At 37.1% G+C, this 17860-nt stretch overlaps 2 protein-coding genes across 10 annotated transcripts in view; both read left to right on the top strand.

Annotated features, from left to right (window-relative positions):
• The first annotated feature begins 633 nt into the window (after window positions 1-633).
• phf8 (PHD finger protein 8) lies at window positions 634-11514 on the top strand. 2 transcript variants are annotated; one of them, XM_028452017.1, is made up of 22 exons: window positions 634-920; window positions 1445-1660; window positions 1830-1915; window positions 2010-2136; window positions 3249-3409; window positions 3587-3728; window positions 3855-4041; window positions 4124-4286; window positions 5157-5244; window positions 5812-5918; window positions 6059-6150; window positions 6495-6584; window positions 6677-6958; window positions 7036-7118; window positions 7207-7361; window positions 8324-8409; window positions 8638-8759; window positions 8995-9332; window positions 9398-9493; window positions 9579-9688; window positions 9778-10129; window positions 10232-11514. In XM_028452017.1, the coding sequence occupies exons 2-22, from the start codon at window positions 1563-1565 to the stop codon at window positions 10318-10320; spliced, it is 3054 nt and encodes a 1017-aa protein (XP_028307818.1). In that variant the 5' UTR covers window positions 634-920; window positions 1445-1562; the 3' UTR covers window positions 10321-11514. The 2 variants fall into 2 exon arrangements, with proteins under 2 accessions (XP_028307818.1, XP_028307817.1); XM_028452016.1 differs by having other exon boundaries at window positions 9775-10129.
• A 2067-nt stretch (window positions 11515-13581) lies between these two features.
• huwe1 (HECT, UBA and WWE domain containing E3 ubiquitin protein ligase 1) overlaps window positions 13582-17860 on the top strand; it is a 41775-nt gene continuing 37496 nt past the window's right edge. For 6 of the 8 annotated variants that reach the window (XM_028451983.1, XM_028451984.1, XM_028451986.1 and 3 more), the window contains exon 1: window positions 13582-13676. The gene's annotated coding sequence lies outside the window, so the exon portion shown is untranslated. Of the gene's footprint in view, window positions 13677-13795; window positions 13814-17860 lie in introns of those variants that run through there. The other 2 variants (XM_028451981.1, XM_028451982.1) reach the window with 2 other exon arrangements.

Genomic DNA, 17860 nt, shown 5'->3' with positions numbered 1-17860 from the left:
ATGGTTTATTATTATTGTTATTATTTTAGACACTATATTGTATTCCTCTCTGCACTCTCACCTATTGCCCCTAGGGGGTGCAGTGGGCTCTGTCTACCTGTTTGGATTTTAGTTTTTGCTTTGACATTTTAATACATCAGATAAGATAACGACCATATATGATAAAATAAGGCTCTCCACGTTCGGGGATGTATAGATATATAGAGTTGGAAATAAAAATACGAATAAGGAGGCAAACTATTTCAATGTTTGATGCCATATATAATATAAACATAAATTAATTTTGAAAAAATTAATTTATGCATTATTTATTCATTATATTGACTAAAGTTTAGCTAGCTTGAAATATTCACACAAAAATAAGCACAAAGATGATATACAGAAAAGTGATTCCTTTTAAATGCATTAGGTAAACATAACAGGTTCAGTTGATACAAAGTAAGAATATTGCTTTTATGAATAAAGCATTCATCATATTAAATGCATTTTTATTTTTATTTTTATTTTATAAATTAAATCTACGCGCTAAAAAAGAGACAATAATTTGAACCTCCCGCCCAGTTTTTTTTTTTTTTTTTTATCTCAGCTCCTGTCCGCTTTTGAAAAGCAATAACTTTATTGTTCACACATAACAGAGATCGATGGACAACGGGTTGACGTTCCTGTCTTTGAAATGGCGTTGATGCAGTCAAGCACGCCGTTATTTGTTGTTGTCTGGCTCGTTTAGCTGCTTTTAGATTTGCGGGTCCATTGTAAATTAATGGGCTTTGTATTTATTTTTGGCATAACGTGCAAACATAAATGTAATGGACGTAAATAGTTAGCACCCGACGTCGCATAAGAAGGCCTCAGTCAGCCCCGGACTTGCGTAGGGATTACGGCGGCTTATCGATATTTGGCCCAACGGTAGCTTCACTTTGGTGAGTAGCTAACATTAGCCGGATTTTGTAATTTAATTTGGCCAAATTCTAATAATTCATAATAGAATGAATCTTACTTTAATTGTGAAAAATGTTGTTTACTGTGTTACGGCTCCCCGTTTTTGCAGGTTTTGTTGCTATATCGTTAGCCGTAGCAGCTAACATTAGCTACTATGCTGATCGCGTATGATTGTTGATACACAGAGCACGGCGTGTTTACACCATTGAGTTTACGGCATAGCTTCTTAAACCTAACATGATGGTAAACAAATCAACTGCTAATGTTAATACAGAATACATTATTAAACATTTATGTGACGCTACACAAACCATGCTGTATTTAATTTTAGTTTTAGTTAGATTCATTTAGTTTATGTAGTGGTAGTGTTTTACTGAGTTTTAGATCAAGTGAATTATTCTGTGATGGAAACGAATTCCAAATAGGTATCAATGTTTTATCATAGTCTATGCAATCGTGTTATTGTATCCAATAAATGAATAATGTATCGTGTATGTCCTTACAGCTTTGCTGCCTAACAACAAGGATCTGGACGGGAAGTGATAGAGATTAGCTCATCGGCAGCATCCACATTGTGAACCAACTACTTATTTATCCTTTGGTCCCTTGTTTCAAGCCTGAACATGGCTTCAGTGCCAGTGTACTGCTTGTGTCGCCTGCCATATGATGTGACACGCTTCATGATCGAGTGTGACATTTGTCAAGACTGGTTTCATGGAAGGTAGGGAACTTTTCCAAGGAGATATTTCTCTTTCTTCCATCTATAAGTAGCATTTGGGTTTAATGTAATTGTTTGATGTAGATGCAATAAGTTGTTAGATTCATCAATGTTGGTCTTTATAGGCTGGATCTGTAGTGCAGTTTGGCTAATGATAATTTTTCTTCTGTAGTTGTGTTGGAGTCGAAGAGGATAAGGCGGCTGAGATCGACTTGTATCACTGTCCTAACTGTCAGGTCACTCATGGCCCATCTGTCAGTAAGTCATAATTTAATTAGGTTAACCATTGGACAATGGACATGCATTTATTTGGTTTGGGCATTAATTGGACATTTCTCCGATATCCCTTTAGTGCGGAAACGCAGAGGAGGCAGTAAGCAGACGGATTCAGCTTCTGCTGCAGCAAGAGACCCAAGTCGCCCTGTCAAAACTGGTAGTACACAGTTTGTCAGAGAGCTACGTAGTCGCACATTCCCAAAGTAAGTCTCACTCATCATTCTGTGTCAACAAACTTCAAGTCGGGGGTTAAGAAATGATTTTTAAAAAATGTGCCTGTTTGCAACAAACATATTTGTTACATATCTCATTGATATGTATTTAAATGAATTATTTGACCTGTTACAATCTGGTTAAAAAATGTGCATAAACCATATTAGTAAAATTGTGCAAACCAAACTGATGCACAATTACAAGTAACTCCAGCAGGCTAGTTCTAAGAGTTGACCATCATTTTTTCCTCGCTAAGAATATAAAATATAGGACAGCTTTCATGTGCCTTCTACTTCAGGTCAGTTAATGCGGCTGTTATCACTTTGTCAACCCAAGACCGCATGTTTATAAAGTAAAAAAACCTCTTACATCAGTAAATACTGTACATGCTTTCTCTAATATAATTTGGATAATGTCCATTAACATGTAAATCAGAGTTAATAAAGTTTGCTCAGGCCGATTTGGAGTGCAGGAGAAAGTTAATTGACAGAGAAAACATGAATTATTGTGTAAATGACCAAATAATTCAATTGTAAATTGTTGTTGAAAGAACTCAAAATGTTTCCAAAATCCATTCAATTTTTCTCAAATGATTCCATAAAATCTCCCCAAATTAAATAAAAAATCTTCAAAAAATAAACAAATCAAAAGACATTTAAATCCCTATCACTTATTGCCTAGATATTGTTGATGCCTTCCATACTTTGTCTAATTTATAACTGAAATTGCAAACTTGGGCACATTAATGTTGAACTTGATCATTTTCTCGCCTAAAACCTGTGGCCCACTTGTGATCGAACTGGTCTGTATTTGGCCCTTGAACTAAAACAACTTGGACACTGATTTAAACGTATCATATCTGAAATTTACTTTTATGTGACAGCTCCGATTCCAGATTTGTATGTATAAGGGCTTAATGTTTTCATTTTGTGTTCATAGTACATATATAGTGTGTACATATATAACAGCAACAAAGGATGGATGAGCGTTAATTACCATGTTGCATCTTCATCATTAATCACCATTGATAGTGATAGTAATTTGTTCTGAATATTTGTCTCCTGCAATTTCACGCTTATGTCTACTTGTATTACTTTGAAAGTGCTGATGAAGTCCTGCTAAAGCCAACTGGTGCCCAACTGACAGTTGAATTTCTGGAAGAGCATTCCTTCAGTGTTCCTGTGATGGTGCTGAGGCGGGATGGCCTCGGCATGACTCTTCCTCCCTCATCATTCAATGTCAATGATGTAGAACATTACATTGGTAAGGACAGAATCATTTTTGCCTTGGAAAGTCTAGCTCTGTAATGCTGGTAAACTGTTTTCTGTGCGTCGCTTATTTTAATGAGTAATGGAAATAGAAAATAAGATTTATGTTGTTCAAAAATCTAATTGTTTTAAATATAATTTAAAAGACCCCGTTTTGCACAAAAAATTGCAGGTGCTGACAAAGAGATTGATGTGATAGATGTGGCTCGCCAGTGTGATCTAAAGATGCGGTTGGGTGACTTTGTTGAATACTACAACAGTCCAAACCGAGAACGAGTGCTCAATGTCATTAGCCTCGAGTTCTCAGAGACCAGGTATGCTTATCATTCAACTATTTATTGAGTACTTTACGGTTAACAGTCACATTAAATGATGAGTCATAACAAAAGGTTGAGAATCTTTTGAATAAAAGTAAATATGTTGTACTGGACTTGCCGTAGGCTTTCAAATTTGGTGGAAACTCCAAAGATTGTGAGGAAGCTTTCATGGGTGGAGAACCTCTGGCCTGAAGAGTCTGTTTTCGAACGTCCCAATGTGCAGAAGTACTGCCTCATGGGCGTCAAGGATAGCTACACAGATTTTCACATTGACTTTGGAGGCACTTCAGTGTGGTACCATGTCCTGAGAGTAAGCAGAAGACAAGTGTCTTTAAAAACAAACAGCTTGTAAAATTATTTGGATATTAATCAAAGTCTTTTTTGTTTTTCAGGGCGAGAAAATCTTTTACTTGATTTCTCCCACCCCAGCCAACCTTGCTCTTTTTGAGCGGTGGAGTTCCTCATCCAGCCAGAATGAGATGTTTTTTGGGGACCAGGTCGACATGTGCTACAAGTGTTCTCTCAAACAGGGAAACACATTGTTCATACCAACAGGTGAGATGTCAGTTGTCAGTAGTGTAATGTTATGACTCCTGGGCAAATAACATTTTTACATGATTTGTGACAATGGAATAAGTTATTTCAACATAAATGGTTTGGAATGAAACAATAGCCCCCGTAAACAGTGTATATGCATATGTCTCAATGTCCCGCCCTTATCAGCTCTACTTCCTCCTCTGCCTCTGCCAATCTACCAGAAGCTACGCTTCTATGTTACTTTTCTTTTGTCTTTTAGTAGAAGCTTTATACGTTGGCAATCGTGGAATGGGTAACTTTGGAGTTTCAGAGCGCCCCTCCATGACGCTCTGCTGCTCAGAGTGATACCTGTTTGAGATACGCGGCCTCGTTTACGTGCACTGTTTACACAGCACGTGCATTCACTTTGATTGACAGTCCTCGATCCAGGAAGTCGAAGCCTATTGGCTGGGCACTCTCGGCGATCGTTTCCTTTTGTATAGGGGTCTGTAGGACGAAGGAGGGACTTACATACATTAATGTATATGAATGATACCGGCAGTAGACCATAGTAAAAGACTAGTTGGGTATTTTTTTGCATTTCAAAAGAATCATACATGAACATAGATTTCTCAGAAACTCTTGATATCAGCTTTAAGTTATGGTATACTCACAAAAAAACATAAGAGAGAGACCGGCCAGGTCAGGGCAGCACCAGCCGTGTGTGTAAAAGTTGTTGAGAATATTCCTAGCCAGTTTCTATTAGCCAAAAATGGTGCGGCTGTATTTGGAGAAAACTGATTAATTATGCATGTATTTTTTTGTAAAATTTAGACAAGCCCTCAAGATGTCCATACTTACATTTTTGTAATTTGAGTACAACTCTTATTAAAATCGTTCAATTTTTAGGGTGGATTCATGCTGTGCTGACTCCAGTGGACTGCCTTGCCTTTGGAGGAAACTTTTTGCATAGTCTCAACATTGACATGCAACTGCGGTTAGTTTAAAAAATAAAATAGAATTAACATAATTTATTTCAAAATAAATGATGATACTTCATTCCATTCTCTTTTTTCAATTTTATTATTAGATTGCATTCATTTGCTTAAGTTTGATTTTTTTTTTAAATAAGCCTGAAATTCACCTTTTTAGACTCTACATGTTTATTAAATTCAAAGCGATATGTGAAAGTCACAGTTTTCTTTAACAATGCATTTTATGTTCCGATAGTTTGGAAATATATTGTAGAAGTATTTTTTTTAAATTGTAAATAGATTTTACCTTACTTTTTTCTTCTTCAGATGAGAATACATCTGCAATAATTGTATTTGAGTATAGTTGCTCTGTTACCCTTTACTTAGGAAAGCACGATAAATGCAAGACATACATTTACACAAGATACATTTTTACAAATCTACAACAATTATTAGGTCAGAGCATTATACACTATTATAAATTGTGTAGTTCTTGTAATACTTGACTGACGATGTTTACATTTACTATTTAACGTGTATTAGCTCTAACAATGTAATATGATTCATGTATTTTGTTTTCTATTTTTTAGGGCATATGAAATAGAGAAAAGGTTAAGTACTGCAGACTTGTTCCGATTTCCCAACTTTGAAACAGTGTGCTGGTATGTCGGAAAACATCTTCTCGATACATTTAGAGGTGAGGGATGTTTCACTGAATTCATTTTAATAGTTTGAGTTTGAATGTGGACAGTTGATTTGGTCAACGTTGCCCATATTAATCTTTAATAGAAATTGTCTTGTGTTTTTGTTTTTTTTTTTATGTTTTTATTGTAACAGGATTGAGAGAAAATCGCAGACACCCGGCCACTTATCTTGTTCATGGAGCAAAAGCCCTGAACAACGCTTTCCGCGGCTGGACACGTAAAGAGGTAAAATGGTTCCCAAAATGCTTCAAGGAGTTTTTGTTAGTTGTCATTATCCTACCTTATTTAGATTTGACCTTGCTCCAGCTCACCTGACTACACACATAGCTCACACACCTATGTACCTTAATTTCTCCAAGTAAAAATAAATGTTTTGTGCAGAAAATATTCTGTTTTTTGATTAGCAGATAAACGTTTAAAGATTTTGTATTAAAAACCAAACTTGAGGTTTCATTTAGTCAAGTGTTTACTTTTCTCAGCCATACAAAGTTTATAATAGAAATTGCCTTCCTTTGTGGTTCCCAGTTCTACATGTAACAAATGAGTGACTGTATGTCTCTGTTTTTCAGGCTTTGGCAGGGCATGAAGTGGAGATTCCAGGAACCATCAACACTCAAACATTAGTAAAGGACTTGGCCAAAGAGATTCGTCTGGTTGAGGTATTGACTAGAAACAAAAACAAAAAACAATCAAACAACAAAAAAAGGAGCTTTATTATTGTTATTTAACATAGCACATAATACCCTATCAGGATATCTTTCAACAAAATATTGGGCGAACTGGACCACAGTTTCCTGGTTCACCACTGTCCAAAGCACCACTGACCACTGCACAGAATTCAGGTCGCCCACCTGGGAAAAAGAAAGGCCTCAAGTCCAAGGAAATGGCTGTGGACGTTGGGCCAGTGGGAACCAAAAAGAAGAGTCAAAAAGGGCTACTAAAGGCTGAAGCAGGGGAACTAGACCTGCTTGAGATTCACACTAAACACACACTGAAGAAATTTCAACCTGGGAAGTCTAAGCTCAAGAACAAGGTATGGAGTATTCATGGACATATTATGGATTAATTATCAAGCATTGTGCAGTGTTTCACAAAATATTACTTTCACAGTTGGAGTTGCCTTTGGATGGGTTTGAAGGGAAGCTCAATAAGAGCAAACTTAGGTTGGTGCTGACTAATGGAAAAATCCAAGGGTATGAATTGCACCCACATGAAATCTTTAGCAAACCTAGTTTATTGCTTAACATTGTTTGTTTTTACCTACCTCCTCTCTGATTACAGGAAGGATGGGGCAGGAGGTGCTGGAAGTTACCAACATCTCGCTGCTGAAGGGTCGAGTTTGTCTGAGCTGGAGTCTGAGGACGAGTTGCAAATTGATGAGACCCCTCCTTCTCGGCGCAAGTCTGCTGGACCTAGCAAGAAAAAGAAACTGAGTGGTAAAGAAATAACTCTGCACAAGAGTGTATCGATTGATTGAACAAATAAAAAAATAAAAAAAGTACAAGAGCTGCTCGGACCGGGACAACGCGTCGACGTAATTGATGACATCAACGCAAAAAATATGTCGACGCAAAATGTGCGCGCCGATGCGTCGTCCGACCAAAACAAAGATGGCGGCACCGGTGAATAACTAACGTGAGTGGCTCCTCCAAGTTTCCAAAGTGCAAGGCAGTGAAGGCATGCACTCGTTTGACGAAGGTAGCTGTTTTCTGTAACCCTCGTCCTTTATCCCGGGTGTGACCGGATGGCAGCGCGGAGGAAACACCTGCTGTGACATCAAGAGCCGCACACGCGCACATTTACATACCAATGTGATACCCTAGTAGTCCGTCCTGATTTGTAAATTAAACACAATGTATGTTTGCTTTACACATAGGCATCTAATGGAGTTTTTCTTTTGCAGTCTGACTGTTGATTTTTCCCTTAAACTTCCTAAAGGACAACACACACACACACGTACACACAATTCTTAAGGTAAAGTGAAAGTTTATTTACTTAAAAATATTTTGTACTTTTATATTATTACTTGAACTTTATTTTGGGAATTTTGAGTTGAAGAGCAATAAACATGTTAAGGAATTCATGTTTTTTATTTATTTTTTTAATTTTAGATATGTAAATCAACATGTATAAATTGCGTTTAGTCAATTATTGGAGAGATGATTGAATCGAGTTGAACCGAACTGAAAAATTTAATCGATAGATTAATCGATGCGTCGAAAAAATTATTGCGAGATTAATCGTTGGAAAAAAAATCGTTTATTTCATCCCTAACAGCAGAATTTACATCTACCTTTCTTACATAACCAGTGAGAAACAAATGTGGCTTTACTTTGAGCTTTTTTCCACAGTCGCATCGCTTTGTACAAACAAACACTTGTTGTGTTATTGCTACCAGGTCTTCCCAGGAAACTGCCCAGAGCTAAACCCTGTTCTGATCCAAATCGCATCAGGGAGCCAGGAGAGGTGGACTTTGACATTGAGGTGAGAATCTTGACTGAAATAATCACAGAAATACAATTGCTCATATGTCCATAAATGACAAATTTCAGCTGACAGTAGAATTTCTCCTCAGTTTCTTATGTTGTTGGATATTGAATTTGTTAGATGCATTATAAGAATTTAATTGATTTCTTCATACGGGCTGTAATTTTAAACTCTTCAAATGGTTCCTGAAGCTCAATTTCACAATTTATGTTCATCTTTCCGAAGGAGGACTACACCACTGATGAGGAAGCACTGGTTGCCCATGGAGTGAAGGGTGGTGCAGGTGGCATTTTGGACCTATTAAAGGCCAGCAAACAAGTGGCAGGTTTAGACCCTTCAGCACTCAGGTTAGATTACATTGATCAATATTGATTAAAGCACCTCGTGATATTTCATTTATGTGGTGTTGATGTCAAGCAAAGTTCCCCAAGATTTTCATGTTGAATATTTAGACTTTATATTTTTTTAAAGAGGGAGGTGTCTGTTTTTTTTCCGAGGTTTTGTGTAGTGTTAAAAAAGATTTTTAGGTAAATGAACAACTTTTTTTTTTTTTTTTTTTTTTTTTCTTTTTCTTCCCCCCAGTGAGGAAGCTCCAGCCTCTCCAAGCACTCGTGACGCCATCCAGGGTATGCTCTCCATGGCAAACCCTCCTTCTTCTTCTTCCTCTTCCTCCTCCTCTTCTTCCTCTTCATCTCCTTTATCCATCTCTGGAGGCCTGACAGAGGGATTAGGGATGGTCAAGGAGAAGGGAGGCAGAGCTGTGTGGGTGACTAATAAAAAAGCAGCCAATCCTGAGAAGAAACCAGTCATCCAGCGCCCAGGAAAACGACCAATCAAACGGCCTGCCCGTCACCTTAGCGACGAGGAGAGCCCAGATGAGCAAGAAACTTTGGGAACGTGTTTTAAAGATTCGGATTATGGTTAGATTTCAATCACTACTCATTATATTATTACAACATGTCCTCTAATTGTAATTTTTTTTTAGTTTACCCATCATTGGAGTCTGATGAGGAGGATCATGCCAACAAGGCAAAGATGAAACGGAAGAAGAACTGGGACGACACGCCCTGGAGCCCCAAAGGTTCCTTTCCTTGAAAACAATGAAGAAGAGTTCTGATTTGCCTTGTAGCTTTTACAACAATTGAATATCTTTTTTCCCCTCACAGCCAGGGTGATGCCCACCCTTCCAAAACAGGAGCGACCAGCTAGGGAAGGAGCTCGAGTTGCTTCTGTAGAAACTGGCCTTGCAGCAGCAGCTGCCAAGCTGGCACAGCAAGTAAGTCGTCAAACACAGGACATTAATCTGAGGAATTAGCAGCCATTGAACACTGAGTTTTGTTTTCCTGTCTGCTTTTCATTCAGCAGCAGCAAAAGCCTGTCAAGAGGAAATACATAAAAAAACAGCGTCCTCCTGCTCCAGTAGTTACTCCTCCCCCTGTTCTGGCGGAACCAGCCCCACCCTCTCCAACAACAGCTCCAGAGTCTGTAGCAGACAGCAGTCCAGACAGAAGGATGGATTATTTTTCTGCTAGTCTTTTGGACCATGAATACACAGCTGGACCTGGACCTTTTGGCCAAGGTGGCCCCAGAGGTGGTGGCGCCATGGCTCCTGGTGTTTTCCTGACTACACGAAGACCCTCCTTGTCACCACAGAGTAGCAGCTCACACTCAGGTGCATCGCCTGCAAGTTTAGCCAGCCAAGGTGCGATAGGAGTGGGTAAGTGTGAACTCGACAACCAATAAACATTTAATGCATCTATTGTGTCTGTGTTGTAAAATGGTTTATAAAAACAAAACAAAAAAATGTGGTTTCATTCAGGTAAACGCCCCAAAAAAGGACTCGCAACCGCAAAACAGAGACTTGGAAAGATACTGAAAATTCATCGCAACGGAAAGCTTCTTTTGTGAGCGATGTAAAGATGTAAGAATAAAGTGAAGGACGTTGTAAAACCCGGCTGAAGAAAATAGTAATAGTAATCTATATTTTGTACTTAAGATAAATTTGTTTGTTTTCACTTCTCCTGTTTTTGACCCACGTCACTGTTTGTTTTTTCCAATGCTTTTTCTGACTCGTGGTAAAATACATTTATCATTGGCAATGTTGACTACTTCTGATATTTTCTAAATGACATTTAGACACTGACTTTTATTTTTGTACTCATTTTAATGCAAAAACAAATTAGTGTATTTTATATTCATTTTGAGGAAACATAAACTGTTTATAAACCTGAGTTTATAAAGACAGACTAGGTAAACAATGCAGTTTAGTTAGCTTATATTTGTAGTTCACAACATCCCTCACAGCAACAATGAATACTTGTGTAGACATTATTGCAATGTTTTGTGTGTTAAGAGCAGCTCCCTCTGATGCTTGTGTATCAACGATTTTTTTTCCTCACCTCAGCATCACACTTATAGAAAACAGCACTATATTAACCCCAGACTGATTTTTATTTTAAATGTACGTTTGTGCAACATCAGTGTTTTAACATCTTTTATCCTGATTTTATTTCTATTTTATAATTTTACACATCAGTCTCAGTTCATGCTTTGTTTTCAACTTTTTTGTATCTGAAACAGTTTGTATTCCATGATCTGTTTTACTGTTTCAGCAGTTATTGTACATATTTGTTACATATGTACAGGTTCATTTAAAAAAGCATAAACATATTGTGGAACAGAGAGTACCGTAGTTTTCCTACATGTGGCCAAAATGTGTAACCCAAGTGTTGGCACTAGTCCCAAGTGAAATCTAGAAGATGTGCTTTCTCACAATAGAATGTACTAGTCAAATAGCGAGGGCAAAGGTTTAGATCTAATCGTGTGATAAACATTGTGAAGATGCAGGCTATGATATGTAAATAGATGTTGTAATTTAAGTTCTTTTATAGTTCAAAGGCCCAAATCTTTGGTAACACAAATTGTACATGCTGTATTTGGAAAAACAACATCAATAACCCTGATCTTTTCTATATTTGTATGCAGTAACTGTCATTGCTAAGTTCATGTTGTCTTGTCGGTGTATTTTTGAAAGTGTGCTGAAAAAAAATAACTAGTTGAATTTCAACCATTTAGTTTTGTATTAAATATTGCTGATGCTCACTTTTATGTATTGTGTTTTGTGTTTTGAACATGATGTGGTATGATAAAATGTTTTCTTGGGTGAAATACATTTATTTATTTATGTTCATTAGAAAATCACTAAATATGCAAAATGTATGCTGTATAATTAAGATTAATCACCACTAGGGTGATTATATAGCACAATTGCTGAAGTCAACAGACACATAATGATCCCAAGAACTGTAAACTGCTCAAATAAAAGCATAGCTTTAAAACAGTTACAAATAGCATAAAAAATGCTAAACACCACAGAATCCATTAAAACAACATCTGGATTTAATAATAAAATGCATTATAGAGAAAACGATAGGTATATAAGAGACAAAATGGTCAAGGTGACTTCTTGCATGAACATGTGTCTTTTCTATCTATAAAAGCCAAAAAAAATGTCTGTGTGTGGCTGAAATATCTGCGGTTGAGGGACAGACAGCTGAAACTTTCAACATGGCTGCTGCTTTGTTCAAGGATGTGCATTGTGCAACATCGGATTTGTTTGGACTGCAATGATACCGTTAATTATTTCATAAAATTGTTTTAAATGCAGCTTTGCAGAACACCTCAATGTTGACAGGTAGTCATGGTAACTCAGGATAAATTAAAACAGCTCAATGTTGCATGGGTGGGTGTTTCATTGAATTCTTTTGAGGTCCCTGAAATGTCTAGTAATTAATTAAAAAAAAAGAAATAAAAATAATGATCAATTTTTTTAAATCATTGTTTTCAAATGAAAACACACAATTTTAAACAACCAATGTATACTTTATCTTTGGAAAATCTAAATCTAGTTCAAATAAAATGCAGTATGAATTATCTGAGCTAGCACAACTTGTCTCTAATCCTTTTTTATTTTTTTTTTTTATTTTTATTGACAAATATGTACATGAATAAACAAATATGCCATTTTACAATTTACAACCAAATACAAAAATTAAGAACTTGCCAAGGGAACATCAACTTGAAATAGCTTAAAATTTGTTCCATTCACTCAAGATTAAACAGTATCATGGTAAACAGTCAAAGAAAACAAAACAAAACAAAAAAAACAATGAAAGAAAACAAGGAATATAATTTTTGCATTTTAGAAAAAGAAAAAAATCACTAGATAATGCTGGAAATAATAGAATATGTTTGATCCAATTTTGAATACTGTGCCAAAATATTTGTATTACATCACATATATACACAATATATATATATATATATATATTGTGTAGTTTCAATGTTAATTTCCCAAAATGTGCATGCATTATCTTCAATATTAAAAGTAATTCTTTGGATGGATAAATACTGTATACCATATACTGGTAAAATGTGTGTTATTTGTTTGTTTTATTTTTTTAATTTTATGGGGTATAGGAAATTTTAGATACATTGGTCTTAGTTTATCAATCACATTTTTGTTAAATTTGTGAAAAAAAAATGTCATTTTGTTTCGTCTACTAGGGAATATATTTTCAATCAAGCAATTTCTTATGAAACTTCTCTCTAATCCTGGCCACTCTGTATTTGTAACAGTATAACTCAACATGATTGACTGATCGACTGATTGTTTATTCCAAGTTCAATGTACATTACATATACACATGACTCTTTTCGAATTAACATACTTTCATATATAAATGAACTCGAAAAGGAGTGGGTGGAAGTAAATTTATAAATTCCCATCGCTGTAATTGTCATAACTCATATCAGTGGTTGCTTCCTTTCACAAAACAGTTAACATAACAGATAAACAGTTTACATGCAAGAAACATACATATGCACATACACATACTTATATACACACATAAATATACAAAAAGATATGTTAGCAACAATGGTAAGTACTTTAGTAGATCACAATCTACTGTCAAGCTCTTATTTGTAACAGTTTTACTTTATTTATTTTTTAATAAATACATCATTCTTATACTAAGAACACTCTGGGGTCGCCAGAAATGTTTAATATCACTATGGGGTCACGATCCAAAAAAGAAGGGTTGGGAACCAGTGGACTAGTGAGAACCTCTGATGGAAACCTCGTTCAGCGTTTTTTCAGGGAGTGCCCTTGGTGAACTTTGGTGCAGGTATTCTCGCGAGATCTGGACTGTCCTACCGCTCGCTAGTGCAAGATGGAGAAGCAAATGTAACACGCACTCGAGGTAAGCAAAAACACTCGTTCCGCTCTTTTGACACTGGATTTAGCTGACTGCTGGATAACACAGTTCTATCGAGACATCTATCATAGTTGATTCTCACTCCTCACGGTGTCCCAGACGTCAAACTGGTGTTTTTAAGGGTAATGTACGCACCATCTGCAGTGTTGACCGCCATTTTTAATTTAGCATTGATCTTACGGATAGCTTTGTGCGGAGCTAGCAGGTTAGCTTAAACCTACATACACACTCATCGCTTTCACTGTGTGATGGCATGTGCCCCTCTATACAAGCTTCATGTTCTAGTTGCCCCATGTTATCGGTCTGTGTAACTGCTGTGAAAAAGTACCTTTCATTCCGTGAAGGTTGGTTTAAACAACTATCTCCAAAACTACCAGTTTAACTAAGCTAATGTAATTGAATTGGGTGATAACTTAACCAGCTCGAGCTACTTCTGACAGCTAAAACTTCGTTCCATACTTTGGATCCGGAAAGAGACAAAACACAACCCAAATTGAATTTATTAGAGAAAAGAGATTGTTTATTTGAACACTAAGTAAAGTTTCAGGGAGGGACTTTATAGTTTATGTATATGAGAATACTACAATAAATAATAGTTGTTTGGTTATCTTTTTAAGTGTGTTATCGTGATTTCTTTCTGTCATTGACCAGTAGTTTAGATTGTGCGCACTCCAACGTTTAAGCTCACCGTCAGATCCGGTGTGTTCTATCCATGTTGGTCTACATAAGTTCAACAACCCAGTTGTTCCAGTTAAACGACAGATTTAGGCAAAGAAATTTAACATTGTAAGGTTTTTTCTGTTTTTTTTTCTTTCTTTTGTTTATTTGCGCTACAAAAGATGAAAAAGGCTATAAATGAATAAATCCATAGATAGACAAAAAAAAACTTTTTGAGACTCGACCCAATGTTATGACTATTTTCTGTGCTATAAGTCCCACACATGCATTTTATGTAAAAATTTTGAGATGCCGTTATTTTTGAATCAATACTTTATAAATAGGCAGTGGCTATCAGTACGATTGCCGTATCAATATACCGACATTTTATCCTTATGCAGCGCTCCTATTTGACCAGTTTAGGTCACATTATAGGTCAGTCATTATCCTGTTTAGGTTGCGTGACTACGACTAAACCTAACACTAACTCTAAAAATTGTTGCGATATTGGGTTATCACCTAACCCTATGACGCTATGTACTTGTTCTTCGGTAACCGTACCATTAGCACCGGGGGTTGTCTGTACGGCAACCGTACAAATAGGCACTTTGTTATAAATAATACCTCCCTGTGTGCTTCTGCATTGATAGCTGGCCAACAGCTTACAGGGACCCTCCCCTCATTTTTACAAGTTTGGACCAAAATGTTCTGATAAAAGATTTGTGCTGAAAAAATGTCTTACATGGTCCAATAATCCTTTTATTGCCATTCAAAGATGAGCCCTAAATGTTTACAGTTAAAGAGCAAGAATAGTGTGCCATCATGAATGGCCCGCAAAAAAAAAAATCATGAGTTGATGACATCATTCTGTCAAACTGCCTTTTCAGAACTCGCATTTAGCATCAACCAAAAACAGGGCACATGTAGAGGGTACGTGCGCAGTCACAGTGTTTTCACACCATCATCTCCTCAATCAGCTGTTATCCTCCATGAGTAAATCTTCTCTGCCCTAACCTTGTTAGATTGTCCCCAAACCATGATGACATGCAAGCTGCGCTGTTTTTGTTTAATGTCAGGTGAAGCTCACAGGCTGATGTCCAGGGGCCTCATTTATCAACTGTTTGTAGAACTTTTTCTAAATATGTTAATACAAATTGGAGGGGCCGATGGCGCACTATGGCAGACTTGCTTCTGTCAGTTTGTCCCAGGGCAGCTGTGGCTACAATAGTAGCTTACCACCACTAAGTGTGGAGTGAAGGAATGATGCCATGTAAAACACTTTGAGCCACCAAAATAATATGCTTTATTAATCCAATGCATTATTATTATTATTCCAAATAAAATGTAGAATGTTTGTAAGAACAAAAAATAATCAGTATTTATTAACCATGCGCTTTGAGACTGCTTCAGTGTGGTGATAAAGAGCTATATAAAATCAAGTCCAAGTCCATTTGTACGCACAGTAGTGTTGATAAATCCAACTTGTTCTAAAGCACCGTGCTTGTAAATGTTCAGGCTCATTTGCATTCAGTAATGCCTCAAATTGACCATATATGGGAGCGATTGTCCCACTAAGAATGCATAAAATGAACTTTTCCCTTTTGGTTTTTGACATAACCAAAGCCTTAAATGAAATAACGTAATAACTGATAAACATCGCAAACACTTGAGTCATTGGCACAGATTGATGCGTAAAAGTAATCTTTAAAATGTCAAGTCCAAAATGTGTCACTTTATAATGATAGCTCCCGACATACTCTCTATGATTCTGTCTTGTTTGAATGGCAGCAGCATTACACGGTGAGACAGGCTTTGTATACAGCATCAGCTCGTCTTCTCTGAGGGATTCCACACAGTAAGCCAACGTGATGTGCAGACTTTTTTTTTAGATCGAACAGGCACAGCTATCGGCCTTTTAGCAGAACTACTGTGTGCGTTCACTGACTCTTCTTGAACCTGCACAGGTCCGGTTGTAGTACTGCTCCTGCAGTGTCCTCTGGTTGGTTACGGGGGTCATTAGCTCCAGCTTCAGTACTAAACCATATCCCCATTCACACAGAGATGTTTTAAAAAACAGTACGAAGCCCAGAAAATAATTTTTAAGCAGCTCCTGCTTGAAGAGGTCTGAGACAATGCGCACAAAAGCCATTCCAGTACAGTCGCCCTAAATTTTGCAAATCACAGCATAGATCAATTAGTATATTTTGGGGAAGGTGGTAGCTGCTGAGAAGCCACTCTGAGCTCTCACGGAATAAATCAGCACCATCTTTAGAAGTGCTCTGCAACATAAGGCATGACACATACATTCCAAGTTTCCTTTTCAGCTTGTTCTGTCAATGCTGTGTTTATTAACCTGTTACACCAATTACTCAAATTGTGTTTTCAATTATTAATGGCTGTTTCTATTGGTCCGGACTCGCATCTCAGACAAAACTGACTATAGTTGCGGCAGGAAGCCCAATGCTAGTAGTTCTGTAACTGCCGGACCTGTGCTTTTCTTGCTATAGTTCCGTCTTTTTTATTTTAGCCCTAACCCAGGAAATGCCCTAAAATGTTTCTTTTTTTTTGTATATGTATTTTTATAGGTGGAATTTGCTGTGTTAAATATGTTAAAATGAAAAAAAAACCCAATGTGTCAGAGGTGGGATTCGATTCCACACCGGATTCAAACCCACAGCAGTGGAAGGAAGAATCATTGAGTCTAGTGCCTTAGACCACTCGGCCTTTCTGACATGGTGGTAACACAGGCACATTACGCTTATGTAGAAAAGGTGGGCGACCGTGGCTCAGGTGGTAGTGGGTCGTCTTCTGATCGAGAGGTTGGGGGTTCGATCCCAGTACCTGACTATGTGTCAAAGTGTCCTTCGGCAAGTGTCCTTGGGTAAGACACTGAACCCTAAGTTGCTCCCAGTGGTTGACTAGCGCCTTGCATGGCAGTCCTGTGAGAGTGATTGGGTGAATGAGCTGTTATGTAAAAGCGCTTTGAGACTGCTTCAGTGTGGTGATAAAGCGCTATATAAAATCTAGTCCATTTACCAAAAGGTCCGGCAGTGACCGAACTGCACATGTGCACAGGAAGTGCCGGAACTATAGTCAGGTTGGTCAGAGGTCCAGGTACGGAACTATAGACACTTTGATTATTAATTGATAACTTCTATTAATTAGAGATAACAGAGAACATGTGTGATTTGACAAAGTGACATTGATGCTTCTTGATCTTATTCCATAACTAACAGATTTATGTGACACAAACTCATTTTAAAGCTGCTGGAGATACGATACACACATTGTAACTTTGATTATTTGCAGATACTGATGTTTATCTGATCTAATATTAGTGTGTAGTATGGAATGTTGTAAAAGGCTTAATCAAGTGAGATTAAAACAAAGAAAAGTGGATAAGGAAAACTGACCCATTTACTAAAAGTGCTGGAATAGACTGCTTGTATTGTACATTTTTTAGATTCAGGTCGATATAAACCGATACTTGTTTTTTTGCTGATATGGACTAA

The sequence above is a fragment of the Gouania willdenowi genome, chromosome 7, assembly GCF_900634775.1.
Source record: "Gouania willdenowi chromosome 7, fGouWil2.1, whole genome shotgun sequence".
Lineage (NCBI taxonomy): Eukaryota > Metazoa > Chordata > Actinopteri > Blenniiformes > Gobiesocidae > Gouania > Gouania willdenowi.
This window is presented reverse-complemented; position numbering and strand designations above follow the sequence as displayed.

Coding starts and splice junctions, on each gene's coding strand:
- phf8 (XM_028452016.1), top strand. CDS start 1,563: ATGGCTTCAGTGCCAGTGTACTGCTTGTGTCGCCTGCCATATGATGTG. Junction 6,959..7,035: donor AGTCTAAGCTCAAGAACAAG/GTATGGAGTATT, acceptor TTACTTTCACAG/TTGGAGTTGCCTTTGGATGG. Junction 9,689..9,774: donor CTGCCAAGCTGGCACAGCAA/GTAAGTCGTCAA, acceptor CTTTTCATTCAG/CAGCAGCAAAAGCCTGTCAA.